The sequence below is a fragment of the Staurois parvus genome, unplaced genomic scaffold, assembly GCF_062004578.1.
Source record: "Staurois parvus isolate SC_StPar_1 unplaced genomic scaffold, SC_StPar_1.0 ptg000541l, whole genome shotgun sequence".
NCBI classification, from domain to species: domain Eukaryota; kingdom Metazoa; phylum Chordata; class Amphibia; order Anura; family Ranidae; genus Staurois; species Staurois parvus.
Window position 1 is genome coordinate 1,141,560 of NW_028318337.1, and position 19,945 is coordinate 1,161,504.

Consider the following 19,945-nt stretch of genomic DNA (forward strand, 5'->3'; position numbering starts at 1 on the left):
GGCGTGGTTGGGGCTGGGCCGAGGGTGGGGTTGGGGGCGGACCTGGGCAAGGTTGGGTGGGGCAACTGATAGAGAGTAAGTTTTGTGACCGGCTAGTAGGTCTGGACTCAAAATTTTAACCCCTGCTCTAATTAATAATGTAACATGAAAAGCTTTAATACTGGAAATCCAAACTGATATAATATTATGTTTGAGAACTTCACATTACACTGCCAAAGAAAGCAAGGTTAGTCCTTAAATGTTCTCTCCAAGGGCAGGTATTAACCAAATCACAACTGTGTGTGAATTTCCATACTGTCTTCTATAACTTGGATGTCAAAGCTCATTGCACATAATTTCTTTTTTTCCCTTCACACTTACCATTTTGATATATTTGTTTTCTGCCAAAAGAGAATAACTGGACATTGACTAGAAAAAAAAAAAGTGAAGGTGAAAAAACCAATACAAGAATGTAAAGTCACCACATTAAAATGCAAAGTTAACAAGATATTTAGAAAATCTTCTGCAATCTGTCAAAACCAAATTATTTCACCATAACCTGTAATTTGAAAGTAGACTTTTTACATTTGTTATCGGCCAAACCTTAAATAAAGAGACATGTAATCCTCACACAAAAAGTACCACCCCTAGACACGATCAACACCACCATTCTAACAATAAAGAATATGTCCATTTACAAAGATTGCCTCACAAATAAGTATATAAAATTCTTACTGCACCTTTAAGCATTAATGAATCACAAAACAGTAAGGGCATTATGTGTGCGTCTCAAAGTAGTACTCCAAGGAGATGTTCATAATTAAAGGAAAAAACCCACTGACTACAAGTAATCAAAATAACTCATAAAATAAAAGCCTTGCACATAGTAAATGGTCACAGGATGATTTATGTTGTATCAACATTAGGACAGCTATCTTGACACATTTAGGTGTTTTTGTGACTAGGAGGGCTACATGGTTTACACTCCAGCTGGTGCCATCAAACCCAAATGGTTACTCAAAGGGTACAAACTGAACTAAAAGTGATGTGGTCTTCTAGGTTTGGGGGTTAACCGCAGGGGTTAAAAACCTTTATGGAAACAAATATGTTGTGGAAATAAAAACATCTTCAAATATGCAAGTAAACAGTGGAAGAATTTTGTAGGCACCTTAAAGCAGATCTTCACTCAAAATTAAAAGCAGTTTTCTTCATCCTCTCTCCCTGCCATCCCCACAGACTTGCATTTTTTTTTCTGGCAGCAGGTACCTTATTGCCATGGGTAACTACACTCTTCACCTAAAGCATCTCCTAGGTGAAGAAGAAGTCACCTGGGGCAGCACCCAAAACCATTTTCCACACACACTACATGAATACACAGAAACTTGGAAGAAATACATGAACAGCGTAATCCGCTTAATAACTGATTTTATTCAGCCATTAAGTAATGAACATATTTTTGTTCAACTCACTGGTAACTGTTCCTCTTCGTCCAAGGTGCCATTCTGCACAGATTCAGTGTGGTCACCTTCATGCGATTCGTTATGATGATGATGATGGTGGTGGTGGTGGTGGTGATGTTTCTTTTTGCGTGACTTTTTTTCATCCTTTGCATCATCCTTTTCTTTCTTATGTTTTTTCTTGTGCCGGTGGGATTTCTATAAAACAAAAAAAACAATGATGTGTACACCTTACTGAATTAACTAGATATTTACACAGTTGTATTGTGTATGCTTCAAAGTCTGCAAACCAGGTTAACGCCTTGGTGAACAATTTACAAAAACGGTCAACATAGTTTTTGGTTTACCTGTAAAATCTTTTTCCGTTTCTTCTGGAGTATACCATAGGACACAAGAGTATCTTCATATCCATTAAATAGGGTAAAACTGCCACCTCCTCGTGAGTGAACAGTAGCAAAAAAAGACAGTAATCCCCTTCCAAGCATAACCACTGCAAGCTAGGCATAGCCTTAGTTTTGCAGCAAGCCACAAACAGCAAAAGAAGAGAGGTAGGATCCTATATCCATTTTATAGGAATGTCCCAAACCACTGAATGAGGGGAGTGCAACATGCCCCCAAACACTTAACCAACACAGGTTAGAACCTCACAAAGCTGCCTGCAAGACCTTTCTCCCAAAGGTAGCATCCATAGAGACCCAAACATCGACTTGGTTAAACTTAGTAAAGGTATGAAAAAAGAACAGGTAGCAGCCTTGCAGCTCCCTTCTTCACTGGCTGTAACCGACAGCATCGACAGCCGATGGCTTCCAGTGCTGTCTCTGAGCCAATGAGTGTGAGAACGGACAGAGCCTCTGCTCTCATGCACATCGCTGGATCACGATCAGGCTCAGGTAAGTATAAGCGAATACTGGGGGGCTGAGCATTAAATGCTTTCTACCTTAAAGGATAAATACACCTTTAAAAATAAATAAATGCACTTTTTTTGCAGGTAAAAAAAAAAGTGCATTTATTTATTTTTTTTTAGGAGCCTGGAAAGCACTGCACCAGAGATCAGCAGACTGTGGGTGCCATGCAGGGCTCCTGCAGACTATCAGTGTAAGCCGTCTGCTCATTCATCCTACAGGCAGGTTGTTACACAATGACAGAAAGACTCAATGGACTACCAAAATGCTCAACAGCGCCGTGGTAGTTCACTGAGAACTAAAAATAGACAGCCGCAAAGGATGTCAGTACTTGTAGTTCATTCATTGACAGAATAAATGATGTGGATGTGTGGACAGAGCCCTGCACGGCCACACTGTTTTCAAATAGTAACAGCGGGTAGGGGGAGAAAATCTCTCATCATGCTGTCACACAGAAGGTTTAGATCCGGGAGTGTCTGCAAGAGTGGGAATATGTTACATGTTCCACCCTAAAAATGGGTGGAACACAGAACGTTTTCTCAAAGGTGAACTTATCCTTTATTGCAGAAAATGTATTAAGGTTAAAAAAAAACAAACTCCTTCTTTAGAACCAATTTAATGTTAAATTACCTAGGAAGAACCAACATTACTGGTAGAATGAGCCTTTACATGGAACAACAGGTTCCTTCCTTTGCAGTTGTCAGTTTAAGAAACCTGCTGGCTGATCAACCTAGAAACAGTAGATTTGGAGACTGCTGGACTTTTCCGATCCCTCAGAAAAGATAGAGTCAGACTGTCGAATAGAAGCTGCACGAATCATACCCAGGGTATGAAAGACCCCATCTTCCTTTGCCTTAGAATTAGGACAGAACACAATATCCTGTTTTAGATAAAAGGAAGAAATCACTGCAGGCAAACCAAAAAAAAAAAAAAAAAGATGATGTAAAGCCGTAAAACCATCTTACTTTGACGAATGACCAGGAATGGATCTTTACAATCAAGACCCACCAACTCTGAAAACCTTGTGTACTGAAGTAATGGCAATCAAAAAGATAATTTTTCTTGTAAAAAGCACTAAGGAATGTCCTACATAGGCTCAAACAGATTTACCATATAAGGTAATGACGGGCGCAAGGCGGTTCTCTCGTTCTGGGAGGACGTCATAAGACATCCTCCCACTCTAACCGCGTATGCGCAGCTCCGGGGGCGTGCGCTGTGCGGATCACCAATCAATGGAAATAGCCGAAGATGTCGGCTCGGTCATGTAATCAGCTGTGTCCAATCGCAGCCGATTGCATGTAAATAGGGAAATGACGGTTATCGGCATTTCTCTCCTCACGAGCTGTCACACTGACCGCTTGTGAGGAGAGGACAGCCGGTAATCGGCATCTCTCAGAGGGGACATGTACACTGATCATCAGGGCACTGATGGTCAGTGTGCCCTGATGATCAGTGTAGCCCCAGCAGTGCCACCTGTCAGTGTCCATCAATGCCAGCTGTCAGTGGTCATCAATGCCAGCTGCCAGTGCCCATCAGTGCCACGTATCAGTGCCTAGCAGTGCACATCAATGCTGCCTATCAGTGCCGCCTAACAGTGTCAGTCAGTGCCACCTATCAGTGCCATATATGAGTGCTGCCTTTCAGTGCCCATCAGTGATGCCTGTCAATGCCCATCAGTGCCACCTACCAGTGCCTCCTCATCGCTGCCCATCAGTGCCAACTATCAGTGCAGCCTATCAGTGCCCATCACTGCAGCCTCATTAGCTCACATCAGTGAAGGAGAAAAATCACTTATTTACAAAATTTTATAACAACTAAGAAAAAACGTTTTATTTTTTTTCAAAATTCAGTTGTTTTTGGTTTGTTTAGCAAAAAATAAAAAACCCAGAGGTGAATAAATACCACCAAAAGAAAGCTCGGTCTCAAAAAAAATTATAATTTCATATGGGTACAGTGTTGCATGACAGCGCAATTGTCATTCAAAGTGTGACAGCGCTGAAAATTGGCCAGGGCACGAAGGGGGTATAAGTGCCCTGTAGGCAAGTGGTTAACATGGAAAGTACTTATAGAGGGGAATCTGGAGGAACAATGCTTATGACACCTTGTATGCAAGCACATACTAAGGCAATGAGCATCTGAAAAAGATCCACCAAGGCTGAAATTTGTCCCTTGATGGTTACTCTTTTTTTGCGCTGCTCACACCATGCAAAACAGGACTTCCAAGTCCAAAAGTAAATCTTTTGAGAAGTTGCCTTCTTAGCCTTGAAAAGCATATGGATGACAGAGTTTCTCAAGACCCTGACCTCAACAGCCATGCTGGTTAAAATCAGCAGCTGTAAAGCAGGATGGAATGTTGGACCCTGTAACAAAATGTTGGAACAGACCAGAAATGACCATGGACAAATTTATGATGTACCACATCCTTTTGGGCCAGGCCAGAGCAAACATTCTCACCAGAATAACCTCCAACCATATCCTGTGAAGCAGTCGGGATAACATCTGTAGAAGTGGGAAGGCAAAAATTAAGGAAAGCCAGTCCCACTGTGTCATCAGGGCATCTGCCGCAAATGCATTGGGGTCCCTGGTCTTGGGAGACAAATTTGTCTAGTTCTGTGTTAAACTGGAATGCAAGAAGGCCAAAATCTGGCATCCCCCCATCTCCTGCAGAGATCCTTGAACACCCCTGGGTGAAAAGCCCAATCTCATGGATTCAGATGTTGTCTGCTGAGAAAATCTGCCTACCAATTTTCCCTGTTAATGTGTATGGCGGTCAAAGCAGGAGCATGATTCTCGGCCCAAGGCAAAAATCATATCTGCTCCCTGGAGTGGTGCGACTTCCATTTCAACCCTTGTAACTGTAACACCACCACTGTGGTATTGTCCCAAGTGGATTTTCATTGGGAGGCCCCAGTTGTAATGACCAATGTAGAAGGGCTAATCAAAGTGCCCTCAAGGATGTGGATAGGCAATGTACTTTCCTGCTACGTCCACGTTCCCTGAACGTGGTTCTCTAGGACTCGACTTCCCTACCTCTAACATGAGCATGGGGATCCACCAGTCAAGGGACAAATTTTTTCTTGGGGTGCAGAAATATAGGAGAATCCAATGACTCTGTCCTCCTGCCCCATGCTGACAAGACATTCAGTTAAAGAGCCCTGAAATGAAACTGGCATATCCTCGATGGAAGTGACCTTCTTTCCCAGAACTCTCATGTAGAAACGTAGCTAGTGTTGTGTTGAAGTTTGCACCTAGTGCCAGGCATTTCTGGGGGTTGGAATCCCCTTCAGCTGATCTGTGTCTAACATCAAGCCCAAGTATTCCTGCCTTTGTGTTGGGACCGAGGCAGACTGCTGGAAGGCTCAGGATCCATCCAAGTTTTTCCAAAGTGAGAAGAGTACAATGCACATTGGACTCCAGAAGAGGGAGAGTGCTCCCAGAGCAGGTGGTTGTCCAGGTAACCCCAATGGGAATACCTTGACAGCGCAAGAGAGCCAACACTGGATCCAACACTTTAATGGATAAGCTGGGAGCTACAGAGAGGCCAAACAACTGGACAACAAATGGGAAAAAGTTGGTTCTCCACTGCAAACCACAGAAACTGTAGGTGTAAGGTGACCACTGGCCAGACCAAGACCATTCAGAATTTTTGCACCCAAAGGGACTTGTTTAGTCCCTTTAGATCCAAAACTTGGCAAATGTCTGTTTTCACTTTGGGCACAGTGAAAAGATTTGAACAGTAACAGTTTTCTTCCACCTGAACTGAAGTGACCACTCCCTGTGTGAGCACACTGCTCCTCTTTGTGGATTCAATAAAAATTCTGAGAACATAAAATGTGGAAGGGAAAGGCATAGAAACTCCAGCTTGTAATTTCCCCCAAAAGAGCAAGTGGGGGATCCCCTTCATTGGGAGGACTTGTCCCTGTCAGCTTAGAAAGCTTTAAGGTCCAAGGCTTCTTGCAGAATTGGGTATTGGATTTTGGTTAGGAGCCATCCTGTGACGGATGAAAGTAATGCTTCTTAGGAGGTAGGGGAAGTGGGCTTTTGGGCAAGGGGAGAAAGTGTAATATCAACTTGCTAAAACACTATTCACACAAAGGTATCGCTGTACCTGGAAAAATAGAGAGGTATACTGCCCTCTCTCACTAAGTGAAAGGTTAAGCTGCACCAAAGGAATTCAGCATCCTCCAGAATCGATGCATGGAGTGAAGCAGGCAAGATGTTGGCCACCATGAAACTCCTCCCCATTGTATCACTATGCAGTAGTTCAAGCATCATTTACCCTTTGCCAGAAAGACACCGTCAAAAACGCTGGTCCATCCCTTTGGTGTAGTGCTTGAGCATCTGGCACAATAAAACCACTCAGGGAACAATAATAATACCTAGGGGAATATAAGACACAACTAAACTCCCCCAGCCAGGTACAGACACCCTATGGACCCCCATCAGAGGCACTTGCTATTCACGCCATAGGACCTTCAAGGGATCAAAACTCCACCAATCTTGGTGGGAGTGCCCTGAGTGACTTCAGAGACAAGATTACCCATGTGGGGGTCAGCACCCTAGACCTAGACATCCTGTACAGAAGGTTCCCGCACGTCCAACACGGGGTCCAGGCACTATACTTCTGGGCTCTAAGCCACAGAGCCAGATGTAGCTAGTCTCCTGCTCCCATCAGGAAATCCTGAGAAAAAAAAACTAGCTGTAAACAAAGTAATATTTCTGTGCACTAATGTCACCATCACCTAAGAAGCTATCAAAAACATAAGGCTACGTCTAGCTGGGAGGGGCTGTACCTGGGAGGGGACTACTGCATTTTATTTTTTTTGCCAGTGTTCGATTACCTGAAGGGAACAACATAACACTATCATAGTAGATATGAAGATGCCCTGTGTGATGTGATGTATGACAGAGAAAACACATTCCTATGCTTTTTACACAGTACCAAATTACTGGGTTGTCATAGATACACATTTGATTGAGTAAACAGTTGAACTTAAAATACTTCTTTTACAGATGATAGAATGGGAATTCTGTTCATCTTTCATTCTAAACTGTCACTTTCACGACTTATGAACACAGGTATTAACAGTAAATTTATAAAAACTTTTCTTGGAACTTTCTTCTTTTGATATAGAATACAACATTTTTCTAGTAAGGGATACAGTGGTAGAGGACTGCAACCTTTCTCAGGTTTTGTATTGTCTATGTTCCCACTGAAGAGATTAAGCTCCATTACCAAACACTGGAAACACAACAGAGGAAGTGTGTCCTAAAATGCTGGGAATTCCCATCACCAAATAAGGTGTCCTCACTGAGCAATATCCTCTCTAACTCTGTTCTGACAATTTTTACATTTCATCCCTTCCCTTTCTGTTCTGGTGTCGCCAAAGCAAAGTAAAAGGAAACCTTTAATGCACATCAAAACACAAACACTAGTGGATCAATAAGAACACTGCCAGCTTTTAGTGTGCGTTATTTTTTTTCAATGTTAAAAGTTTGTAAATCACAATTCTCCATTAACAAATATGTAAGGTGCCACCGTTGAGGCCCTCTTTAAAAAGGAAAAAAAAAAAAAAAAAAGGATTTTTGCCCTGGCTGGGGTGTTAATGTTCTATCTTTAATACTTTCTTAGTTGCCAAACTAACTACGCTGTGCTCTCCTGCTTGGTGTGGTAACATTTAATCACAAAAAAAAAAAACCCACAGAGGGACTGTTATGAGCAGTAGGGATTTCACACAAAGGAAACAATACAAAAGGACAGGATAACTGTTCGTACTAGGGATGTAGTGAAATTTTGGTGGCCGAAAACACCCCTTTTGGCCGTCGGCTGAAATAAAAAAAAAGCACTGATACAGGTGCTGAAAAAAGCCTGTCGCCCGCCAGCCGTTGCCGCCACTTGGTAGTTCTCAGCCTTTCCTGAGAAACCATCGATCCCGGCGCTGGGCATAGAGATGAGTGAAGGAAAGATGGCCGCCACTCTCTATGCCCTTGGAGGACTGAAGTGATGTCACTTCCCGTTCCGGCCATTTTTTTTTTTTTTTAAAGCACTAGATCAATGCTTTTTTTGATCCATTGCTTTACATTGCAGAGGAGAGATGTGGGGTCTTATTGACCCCATATCTCTCCATAAAGAGGACCTGTCACTAATTTTTTCTATCACAAGGGATGCATGCATTTCTTGTGATAAGAATAAAAGTGAATAAATTTTTTTTTAAAGGAACAGTGCAAAAAAAAATAAAAAATACTTTTTAAAAAAAAAAAAGTTTAAAGTGCCCCCCATCCCCCCTCGCATGTAGTGGTGAACGCATACGTAGGCCATGCCCACATATGTAAATGATGTTAAAACCACACACGTGAGGTATCGCCACGAACGTCAGAGAAAGAGCAATAATTCTCGCACTAGACCTCCTCTGTAACTTTACACTGCTAACCTGTAGAACTTTTTAAAGCATCACCCATGGAGATTTTTAAGTACCGCAGTTTCACGCCATTCCACGAGTGTGCACAATTTTACAGCGTGACATGCTGGATATCTATTTACTAACCATAACATCCTCTTTCAAAAAAAAAAAAGAGGGCTTTTTCAGTTTCAGTATATTTATTGGTTTTATAAATCAGCTTAAGAAAAATCGAAAGCAAGCATGTGAATTGCCCACGCAGGGTCTAAATAATGGTCAGGTATCACAGAATAATTAGCAAGGGTTACAAACATGGTAACCAACACTAAATAATTCTGTATCATTGGAATGATACCGGTAAGTAGTAAATGAACAGGGGTTTTCACAACTATCACCTTTTAAACTGGCTTCTTGCCATTCCTGTATTTAAAACTTTTGCTGGACACCTTAGCCTTGCAAAGGAAGTGGAAAAAACAGATCTACTGGTAAGGTCAACAGGTATTAAAGTATAGCTATAGGCAATATTTTTTTTTTTCCATTGGATAGAGTCAGGGAGTGTTATAACCCATCTGTGTCCCATTGGGAAGATTTACCTTCACTTCCTGTCCCGAAGCCAAAACAGGAAGCAAGGGAAAATCCTGCAAATTAAGGAAATTCATTGGAGACCCCCAGATCACCAAAACTAGAGTCATCATTGGAAAATTTCCCCTCTATTACATTTCTGAGGACAACCGAAAATTTAGGGTTTTCTTTTACTTTCAGTTTAAATGATAATGATAGACAGGACAAAGAGGGTGAATCTGCCTAATGGGGCCCAGACAGCAATAAAAAACTAATAGGTTTTCAAGTCCCTGTCCACTCTGTCCAAAACCTAAAACTTTTTTTTGCCATACTTTACATCTATATCAGAGAGGAGAAAAACTGCTGCGTTTATGTGACAGTGTGACAGACTTTACCAAATGTCTTTCATTTTGCACAAAGTTCCACCTTAACTATTATGACTTAAAGAAGATCAGATCACATTATGAAGCAACCGCTAAGGGTTCACATATTTTTTCTCACAGCTTGATAAGTAATATTACAAAACCTTTTTGAGGAGCCAGCATATCAAACCTGTTTTAATGGCAAGCAATAATTTTGAGATTGTCCCACAACAACATTTTCTCCACTTTGTAACCGAAACCGGGTAATCATGGATTAGCCCAAAAAGAAATGTAATTCCCTCTTTGTAAATTAAAAAAGTATGCCCCTGCATTTCAAAGAGAGATCTGTTAATTACCTTCTCTGTATCTTCCTCATATTTTTCTACTTGTACTGATACTGCTTCCACTGGTTCCTCCGTTGTTTCAATTGGTTCAGGCACAGTCTCAGTGGAAGGCCCCTGTGATACAATAAAATGTTTTTTTCCTTCAAAGCTCACAGTACTGTATCATTTCTATTAATTTGTCTAGGGGTATTGAAATGCCAACAACAATACCACCCCATCCACACAACACAAACATACAACCATCAAGGCTCCCAGTTTCCTGGTTTACTGGTTACTACTTACCACTGTTATGGTGATATTACCTCCCGAGCAGGTTACCACAACACTGCTGTTTTTTTCTCAATCATAGTATGAGTGCAAAGACTCAGTGAATCATCACTGACATGGGTGAACTGTGTGAAACTCCATGTTTAGAGGGAGAATATACAAAAGCTTAGAAAAAAATACTTGTCATATAGTTTCCACACAGCACCTCCTTATTGACCCATATACACATTTAAAAAAAGGAGTCCAGGTGAAATTAGAGTGGTTCTAAAGGCTGAAGGTTTTTTTTACCTTCATGCATGCATGAAGATAAAAAAAAACCTTCTGTGTGCAGACCCCCCCCCCCCCCCCGCCAAATTTCGATCCAGTGACGTGCACAAGAGTAGCTGCTCTCCTGGCTCTCTCCCTCCTTATTAGCTCAGAGACAGCAGCGGGAGCCATTACTTCCTGTTGCTGTCAACCACAAGCAGTGAGGAGGGAGTTGGGGGGTGGGGCTGAACCATGCTGTGTGTGTCAATGGACACACAGAGCAGGGCTCGGAATCGAGCAAGCACAAGTGCCTCCATAGCAAGCAATTTGCTATTAGGGCACTCAGCAGGGGGGAGGACCCAGGAGGACCAGAAGGGGACCCGAGAAGAGGAGGATCGGGGCTGTTCTGTGCAAAACCACTGCACAGAGCAGGTAATTATAACATGTTATTTGTTTTTGTTTTTTTTATTACCTTAAGTATCACTTTAAGATAAAAAATGATTTTGCCAAGGCCTTAATATTTTGGCGATTTAAAATATTTCTACCTTTGCAGTCAAACTAAGAACAACCCACTATATGTTTATTATGTGTTCCCATCCACACAGCATGCTTACTTATTTTTCTTTAGGATTTTTTCGTATTCAGATGTTTCTCAGGAGAAGGTGTCATAGCTGACTGCAATGTTTTTTGATCAATATTAGAGATTAGTCTGTACTTTAACATACATTGCAAGAAGCCCAGTCTCTAAACCTTTACACGTTTGTTAGGACAGACTGTGCTCAAATTTAGTTACACATGATAATAAAGATCTACAAAAGTACAGATAAGGTGAATTATACAAAACATCGCTATCCAGCCTCATAAAAAAAAGAACTATGTAGGTTTTTTACCTGCTTAAATTGGAATTCTGGGCTTTTAATAACTAATCTTAAAACTGCTCCCACTCCCCTTCTAACACCTATACTAACTATCCTGCAAAAGAAAGATGCATATACCTAAATATTGCGTCACAGTGGAGGTGGAGAGAAGTGAACAGGGTCTTGGCAATGAATTTGATCTCAAATACTATAAGGGCTCTTGCTTATTGCCTAAACACAGTAACTGCACCGACACATAGAAAACAAAAAGTTTTCTATGTGTCATGTTCACACCAGAATGCGTTCTACAGCTGAGTGATATTATGCAATACGTTTGCAAAATATCGCAACTCTCTGGGCAGCCCTGTATGTCACCACGCTGCTGTGTGGAGACGTGGCTTTATGCACTTCATGTAAAGTTTACAAAGAAAAAAAAGGGAGTTCTGATGTGATTAAATGCACGTCACACAGCTCGCTACCACTGGCTCACTGCTACCAGAATGGACAGCTGCTGCACACTAAATCACTGTGGGCCCCAAGGGCTTGTGCTCTATTCACACCATATATGTGGGATAGAGTATAGAAAAACACAGCTCAGCAGACATGGGGCGAAGAAGCTCTAAAGCAGCTAACTGTGAGGGAGGGTGTGTAGGCTTATTTTGTGGACAGCTCTTCAGGGAGCAGAGTATTTCATTTACAGAGTACTTTACGGTTTCTACTTCCTGCCTCTGTGTCTCACAGCTGCATACAGATCGTGGATTGATTTGATTTACTTACAGGTTCCCACATGCACCATCAACATATAACACATACACCCTAATTACAGTACTCCTGTTTGGACATCATTCACGCTGAATATTTCTATTTCTTCTTTCATTTGATTTGACCTTTTGGCACTTGTGATATATAATCTTTGTACGCAGACTTTTATTATATGATATTTATATATTCAGACTTTTACTCACTCTGGAGAAATCAAAATACCCTTTTCCAATCAATCTCCCATGGGGGGTATTGGTTGGAGTCATAGGGAAGTTACACAATTTAAAGTATGTTTCATGGTACATGAAATGTTACATACAAGTTTGCATGTATTGTTCTCATGGTTTTTTCTTGCTCAAAGTGTTTTATTATTATGTATTAGAACATGTAGCCGATACTGCCAATATGCTGGGTTTTCTATTCTTTACTTCTATTTTTTATTGTTATCTAAAAGGAGGAAGTTGAAAAGATGTATTCATTTTACTCAGAAAAAAACACACAGATAAAAAGGAATAATGTACAGTGGGGAAAATAATTATTTGATCCCCTGCTAATTTTGTAAGTTTCCCCACTTAAAAAGATATGAACGGTGTATAATTTTTATCATAGGTGTATTTCTAAATGATAAAGTGAGAAAATCAACCAAAAATCCAGAAAAACACACGATACAAATGTTACAAATGGAGTTTCAGTGCAGTGAGTAAAAAAGTATTTGATCCCCAAGCAAGATATGATTTTGTACTTGGTGGAGAAACCCTTGTAGGCAAGCAGAGGGGTAAGACGTTTCTTGTAGTTGGTTACCAGGTTTGCAAACATCTCAGGAGGGATTTTGGTCCACTCTTCTTTATAGATCTTCCCTAAATCCTTAAGGTTTCAGCTCCTTCCATACATTTTCTTTAGGATTAAGGTCTCGAGACTGGCTAGGCCACTCCATGACCTTAATGTGTCTTGAATAATAACCTTCTTCCCTCAACCAGAACACTGAAGATGGGTCGTGGATGGGTCTTTCAGCATGACAAGGACCCAAAACACGCCTCCAAGGCAACAAAGGAGTGGCTCAAGAAGAAGCACATTAAAGTCCTGGTGTGGCCTAGTCAGTCTCCAGACCTTAATCCTAAAGAAAATTTATGGAGGGAGCTGAAACTTGAGTTGGCAAGTGACAGCCAAGAAACCTTAAGGAATTTAGAGAAGATCTGTAAAGAGTGGACCAAAATCATGAAATGTGTGCAAACTTGGTAACCAATTACAAGAAATGTCTTACCCCCTCTGCTTGCCAACAAGAGTTTCTCCACCAAGTACGAAGTCATATTTTGCATGAGGACCAAATACCTATTTTACTCACTGAACTGCAACTCAATTTATAACACTTGTATTGTGTTTGGTTGATATTCTGTCTCTATCATTTAAAATACACCTATGATAAAAATGATAGACCCTTCATTTCTTTGTAAGTGGGCACATGTACAAAATATGCAAGGGGACAAATAATTATTTTTGCCACTGTATAAAGTGAAGTGGCATATGAAAGGGAACATTTATGAAACAATCTAAATGCAGTGGAGGAAAGTGAGTGGTTAGGACCTAGGACATATCTGGGCAGGGATTAGGAAATTGACTGAGAAGAATTCATATTTTGACAGGTAGACCCTTTACATTTCAAGAAGTGAATTTACTGCCCTGTCCCCCGCTCCCTCCTTAGTGGCTGTAACTGACAGCAGTGAGAGCCAATGGCCAACGGGAGAGCTGCTGCCCTCATGGACATCGCAGGATCAGGCTCAGGTAAGTAAAGTATTGGGGGGCTGAGGGGGAGAGCTGCACACTGAAGGTTTTTTTTACTACTTTCATGCATAAAATGCATGAAGGTAAAAAAAAACTTCAGCCTTTAGAACCACTTTAAGGTAACATAAAAACAAGCCTAGTTTTCACCCCCAGAGACAATTGGCTATAAGAGGCATTTTACACACACATTGGCTCCGATTTCCTTTCTCTTTCCGTTTCTCTACAGCCTTACTGGGATCTTCAAGTATTTAGCTGGTTCAAACTTTCTGAGTAATAAGCTTTTCTTGCCCAGTTATATTAAAATACATTTCAAGTCAATACATGGTCTCCTTCCCAGGCCTTTTTTAGCATTCTCCAGTGCAAAATAAATGGTCATCAGCCTCCTGGCTGACGCTTGCAGCGCTGCTGCCCTGACCTCACACTTCAGGCCCTTGTCTGCTCCTCCAGACAAGTCTTCTCATATAAACACATGCACCTAGCAGTTCCTTGATGCACATGTCTGCTTGATGGAGCCCCCCTTAGTGGGCAGAGACCTCATCTGTGTGTTGGGGTGGAGTCCTAAACCAGTTATGTCTCAAATAAAAGTTCTGCACACTCAGTGTGTAGGCTGTCCACCACAAAGCCAGGACCCAGGATTGAAGACTTCATCCCTACAAGTCTCTATGAAGCCTCCAGACTCGAGATTCCAAATCAGATTTTACCAACTTCTGAGGAAACTGAACCTCAAAGTTTCCCCTGTATGAGACAAGCACTATGGAGCCCCCTCAACCAGCCTGAATGAGAGCTCTAGGTGACACAAACACTTTTTCACACTGTGGCAGGGCACAGCACTGTCATGATACCTACAAGGTTTCTAGGGTGTCTCCCTTTGAAAGACAGCAAAAATAAAAACAATATTCCTCACTGTCTCCAGAATTCCTTCAGGTTTAAAATGAACCAGTCTAAGATGAATACACCAGCAGCCAAACTAAGCAAACATCTCCTACCATTTGTCGATTATCCCCTTCTGGATTCAAATGACACTGCAATGTAGGAACATCAGAAGCCAGTACAGATATACCATACAGCACTGTGGGATGCAGAGGCGGTATAATATACCCAGGTTGCTGCAGAGAGCTGAATTTCATGAAGAGTATGCTCTCTCAGCTACAGCTAATTCTAAAGAATTTCTGGACTGTAGAAATTATTTATTACTGAAAATTCCACTTAATATATCACACAAGTAGAGGGATCAAAACTTACAGTATTCTTTTATTACAAAAGGTACACTTTTTTAAAATCAATTTAACTAAAGGTACTTACTGCCTTGCCAATCTACCAACCTGTGCCTGTGCTGGGGCCAAGGAGCTAGTTAGCCAGAAATCCATATCCTGAAAACCAAAGATCCAGTGATTGAACAAGGGAGAGCTAAAGTACACACAAGGGAAATAGTGGCTAAACACACACAATGTGAGTAACAGACAAGACTACAACACTACAATCACTTGATTAGTTACACCAAAACAACACACAAACAAGATGATGAAGCTCTGCCCACCTGCTGACTAAAAATGTTGAAATCATAAGGATGGTGCAGCATTTTGCTTTAGCATTACAGTACTAGTTCAGTGCTCAAATAAGGATTTTTTGATATTTGATTTTTTTCATAAAAAACTAAAAACTGGTCTGCTTCAGTTCAACACACTGAAAAGAAAAGCTGTCTGACAGCCGAATTCCTGCGCCTGAGCCACTCCAAGGGCAAGATCTATAAATATATCCTAAATGGGTCAAGCAAAATGTGCAATGAAAGCTATAGGGTAGGCTAAAGCTGACCTATTGAAAATGCTAGCTGCCTAGCTGTCATGTTAATCCTTAGGCTTTACTGCTATATGCATATGAGGAGTTCTCTGACTTTCCTTGCTGAATGCCTTAGTGTCTTTGACTCTAAATGCAGACAGTCACGAAAATAACATTTTCTCTCTCATCCATTAAGGAATACAGTTAGAAACAGTCAGTACAGAAAAGCAATACAACTGAGGGGTGAGCAACAGCCAATGACAAGCGCATGAGAAGGGACTGGGAACTATATGCAACTCAGAACTATCTGAAGGACCAACACCCGAGAACTTGACCCAGATGAGAAGAAGCTCCCTGCAAGGCAAACAGAGGATCAACCTGATGCTCAAGACCAAGACAGAGATCACCACCAACGTGAATGACTGCACCCGAAGGAACACAGAGTCTGAACCAGCGAGAGGCTGTGAAACCAAAAGCCTCAAAAACAGGTGAAACAATATCTGGTTAGATATAGAGCAACAATATGAAGCCATCAACAGAAAAAACACTAGGGCAGGTCAACAGCCCAGAAAAAATCTTGGACAAAAACAGGACCACAAGGGTAGACCAGCCAGTCTGCATATGAAGGTCCAAACCTTACACTCCCTAACTGAAAACGGGGGAAAGGTACACAACAAGTAGGCCTACAAAGGCATTCAGGGATGAAAGTTATACCACAACTCCAGACTGGTGGAAGGCAACAACAAAATAACAACAAGATGGGGAAAGGAAAGTCTTTAAATATTTTGCAGGACTCTTTGTGCCCAAAGAGGCATGGTGAGATGGAGAAGAATTAAAGGATGTTTACCTTTGGGAACGGTTTTTAAGGCGGATCATGTGACATGTTTCTGCTCCTGCAGTGGCTCAGTGATCCAAGCCCTGTGTGTGATAGCAGTGCCGGGAGAAGTTCGCCGTACCGGCTGTCACTATCTAAGGAGAGCGTGGCCGTGTGGGGCTCCATCCACGTGGCCGCGTCATTCATTTACAGAGTTCTCTGAATAATTCAACTATAACAGATGAAAAAAAATATGCTTGTCAGGTAGGTCGCTTGTTGTGTGCCTGAAATACAGCTAGCATCAGATGCAGAGACCAGAGTTAGAGCTGTCTCCTGCTTTGCTGCAGGGGATGCATCATCCTGATATTTAGTGCTGTGCAGGCCTTTGACAGAGCGAATGTTCATCTGCAGTTATGCATGGCTCTCCTTGTGTCTCATTTCCGCCATAGCTACACGTGAAGGTATTCCCCTGTAGGGTGCCCAACATATGCCAAATGTGTCCAGAAGAGAACAGCAATCCAGGTGATTGTCCTGTAGCGCCTAAACACCATAAAAGGGCTCTAGGTATAAGTGGTGGTAAAGTGTCTGACCTATGGTGTGATTTAACACCTGGTCATCCACCTGAGACTAAGCTCTGAGTGGTACAGTTTTATTGCCAAATTAAAAAGCTTACACTGTAGCTAAAACTATTGAAATATAGTCCAGGACTTTTACAGCAGCACACAGAAGCCTACAAGTTGACCTTGTCTTACCTCTACATGACACTGGGCTTTATAATGGGTCTTTAGGGACTGGGTTCCACAGCAATGGACACTAGTCCTGGACCTGTATAGCACCGTGTGGCTGACTGCACACAGTGCAAAGGTGAGCACCCAAACAGCACCCAGTGCCCAGAGCAACATTACAGGCCATCTCTACAATGAAGGGTGCAGGTGCAGCTCCCAAGGTTTACAGAGGTTGTGCCGATCTGCATATACTGCTTCTATTTTGTGGCATTAGAAGACACTAATGAGTAGACTGAAAAATCCAAAGATGAAATATAAAAAAAATAACATAATAAACTAGCTAAGCAAGCAGTCATTTTTTAATGCAGAAGAGGTCCATCACCTTAGGACACTAGGATAAAACTGAGGAATTAAGGTGTAGGGTAGGGTTAAAGGGGAGGAACCCATTTGGCATGTCCTCAAAAGCTTGCCAGTGTCCAAGCGTCTGAAATTACAAGCCTATAATCCAGAATCTATGAATATCTTGATAGTGTCCTATACTGTACAATTAAGAAAAAAGTTTTAGGAGCTCAGGAGGGTCAGAGATAGACTCTGCGGGGGATGGCACCAGAGTGCGCTTACAGCCTTTGCAGGCAGAAAGCCCCAATGACTGAGCACAAGCAACTAAGGAATCCCAAGTGGACATGGGGGAAGACTCAGTCTCACCTTATGGAGCTAAAGAAGACTACAACAATAAGGGTTTCAGGCTCTAGTTTACAGGAGCTGGTTCCCTTAGGGCAGTGGTAGGCAACCTTTGAGAGGTGGAGATCTACCTGAACAACATGAAAGAGATCAAAAGGTCACCAGGGTTCAGCGCCCTTTTTTAAAAAAGAAATGAACTAGCAAGGCCTATCTAAATAGTAAGGAAAACTTAGAAAAATATAATAAAACAAATGTCACTGTAAAAATATAAACTTGGCCTACCTTAAAAGAGGACTGTGTCAATCAGTAGAGCACTGGACAGAGTCAAAAGGGCAATGGACGGTGTCAGCAAGGCAGTGGACAGTGTCAGTAGGTTTTTTTTTTTAATTATAATTTTACCATTTTATTATTTTTTTTTACTATATATATATATATTTTTTTTTTAAAAGGAGCCTTGTTGGGTTGTTGCTTTGGTGAAAGGGGAGCACATGGAGGGGACCCGGGCAGCAGAAAAAAAGAGGAAAAAGGATAGGTGTGGCAGCGAGGGAGGCATTTCCTGGAACCACCGGATTTTCCTCCTGCAGCAGCTGAATGTTGGCAGGAGGGAGAGGAGGAGAAGCTGACTTTCAACTGCTGCAGGAGGAAAACACAGAGGATTTCTGGAAGACATTTTAAAAATCTGAATCCACCCCCCCCCCTCCCCACCACCATTCTGGCGCCCTAAGGCGTATGCAGCCTTATGCTGGCACAAGCCCTGCCCATAGCGGTGTCCTCTGCCCCCTTCACATCAGCCCCCACTCCCCCCCAGCACTGTCCTCTGGCCAACTCCCACACTTCGTCCTGAGCTGTGCTGCCTCCTGCTCACAGTTCTGCCATGAGCATGAGAGCAGCACAGGCTGGGGGGGGGGGGGGAGGGGGAAGGAGCGGCACCTATGTGGCAGGGGTCAGCAAAGCAGAGACATTTTTGCGATCTACCTTTCACCTGCCCATGGTCGACAGGTAGATCATGATCGACGGGTTGCCAAAAACACCCACAGAACCATTAGAGGAATATGGGCTGAGCTCACGTGTCCACACACGCCCAATGTTAGGCAAGGTACTCACAAAACCCAGGCAACTGATGCTCATGAGGATTTTAGAAGGGCGGAGGTGACCAGGTGAATGTAGATGAGCAGTGGAAACGAACTTGAGACCAGAGACTCACATGGTGCTTCAAGAGCAAGAACAGCAGTAGGATGATGCTTCCTCAAGACAGGAAAGACAGCAAGAAGTGTGCATGCGTCACTTCACCCAGAGGACAAAGCTGCAGTAAACTAGCAGTGGTAGCTATTTTAAAAGGGAGCAAAAAAAAGTGGGGTAAGCTCATGGTGCTTCAGCCTGACTGGTCTTACTTAGTGAGTCTTCAGAGACAAAGCCATACCTGGGGCTCTCCGATAGCTTTAGGTCTGGAAAGTGCTCTGTGGCTAACAAAGTACACTCAACATTCCATGTTAACCCTACACAAGCAGGCCAGGGGGTTGAGCATTTGGACTCCAAGACTGTAACTTAGGAAACACAGATCTAGATAGCTGCTACATAGAGACCAGCTCAAAAGGCAGTGTCAGGGAGAAATCTTGATTGAAGTCACAGATAAAAAAAATGTCAAGGCTAGCAAAAATACTTAAAAAAGGCACCCAACCTACTAGGAAATTTAGGTTATTTCTTAATGGATGAGAGAGAATCCAGCATTATCAGGAGGAGATCAGAAATGGCAGCTAACATATTTCTCCTGTTAAAGGTTTTGCTACAGTGGAGTATAACAGAATGTACATATACACCCAGTAAGTTGAAAAACACAAAATCACATTCTACACAAAACACTACAATAAACATAACATTCCTCTCACATCTGAAGCTGCTTTGTCATCTGCTTTATCCTCTTCGGGTTTTACTGCTGCCTCATCCTCCTTAGAAGTACTAGTCACCGATTTCTTGCGTTTTGTCTTTTCTTCTTTCTCTTTACTTTTCTGTCACAATACGCAAATGAGAAATAAAA

The 19,945-nt window shown here is 42.1% G+C and overlaps 1 protein-coding gene across 3 annotated transcripts in view; it reads right to left on the bottom strand.

Annotated features, from left to right (window-relative positions):
• Positions 1-19,945, bottom strand: part of AP3D1 (adaptor related protein complex 3 subunit delta 1) — a 147,682-nt gene that overhangs the window by 32,780 nt on the left and 94,957 nt on the right. Inside the window, exons 23-27 of one of the 3 annotated variants that reach the window (XM_089690749.1) lie at positions 19,797-19,916; positions 15,237-15,284; positions 10,016-10,117; positions 1,449-1,634; positions 361-408 (exon numbers count right to left, since the gene is read on the bottom strand). In XM_089690749.1, the coding sequence (XP_089546875.1) occupies positions 361-408; positions 1,449-1,634; positions 10,016-10,117; positions 15,237-15,284; positions 19,797-19,916 (504 nt within the window). The remainder of the gene's footprint in view (positions 1-360; positions 409-1,448; positions 1,635-10,015; positions 10,118-15,236; positions 15,285-19,796; positions 19,917-19,945) is intronic. The other 2 variants (XM_089690750.1, XM_089690751.1) reach the window with 2 other exon arrangements.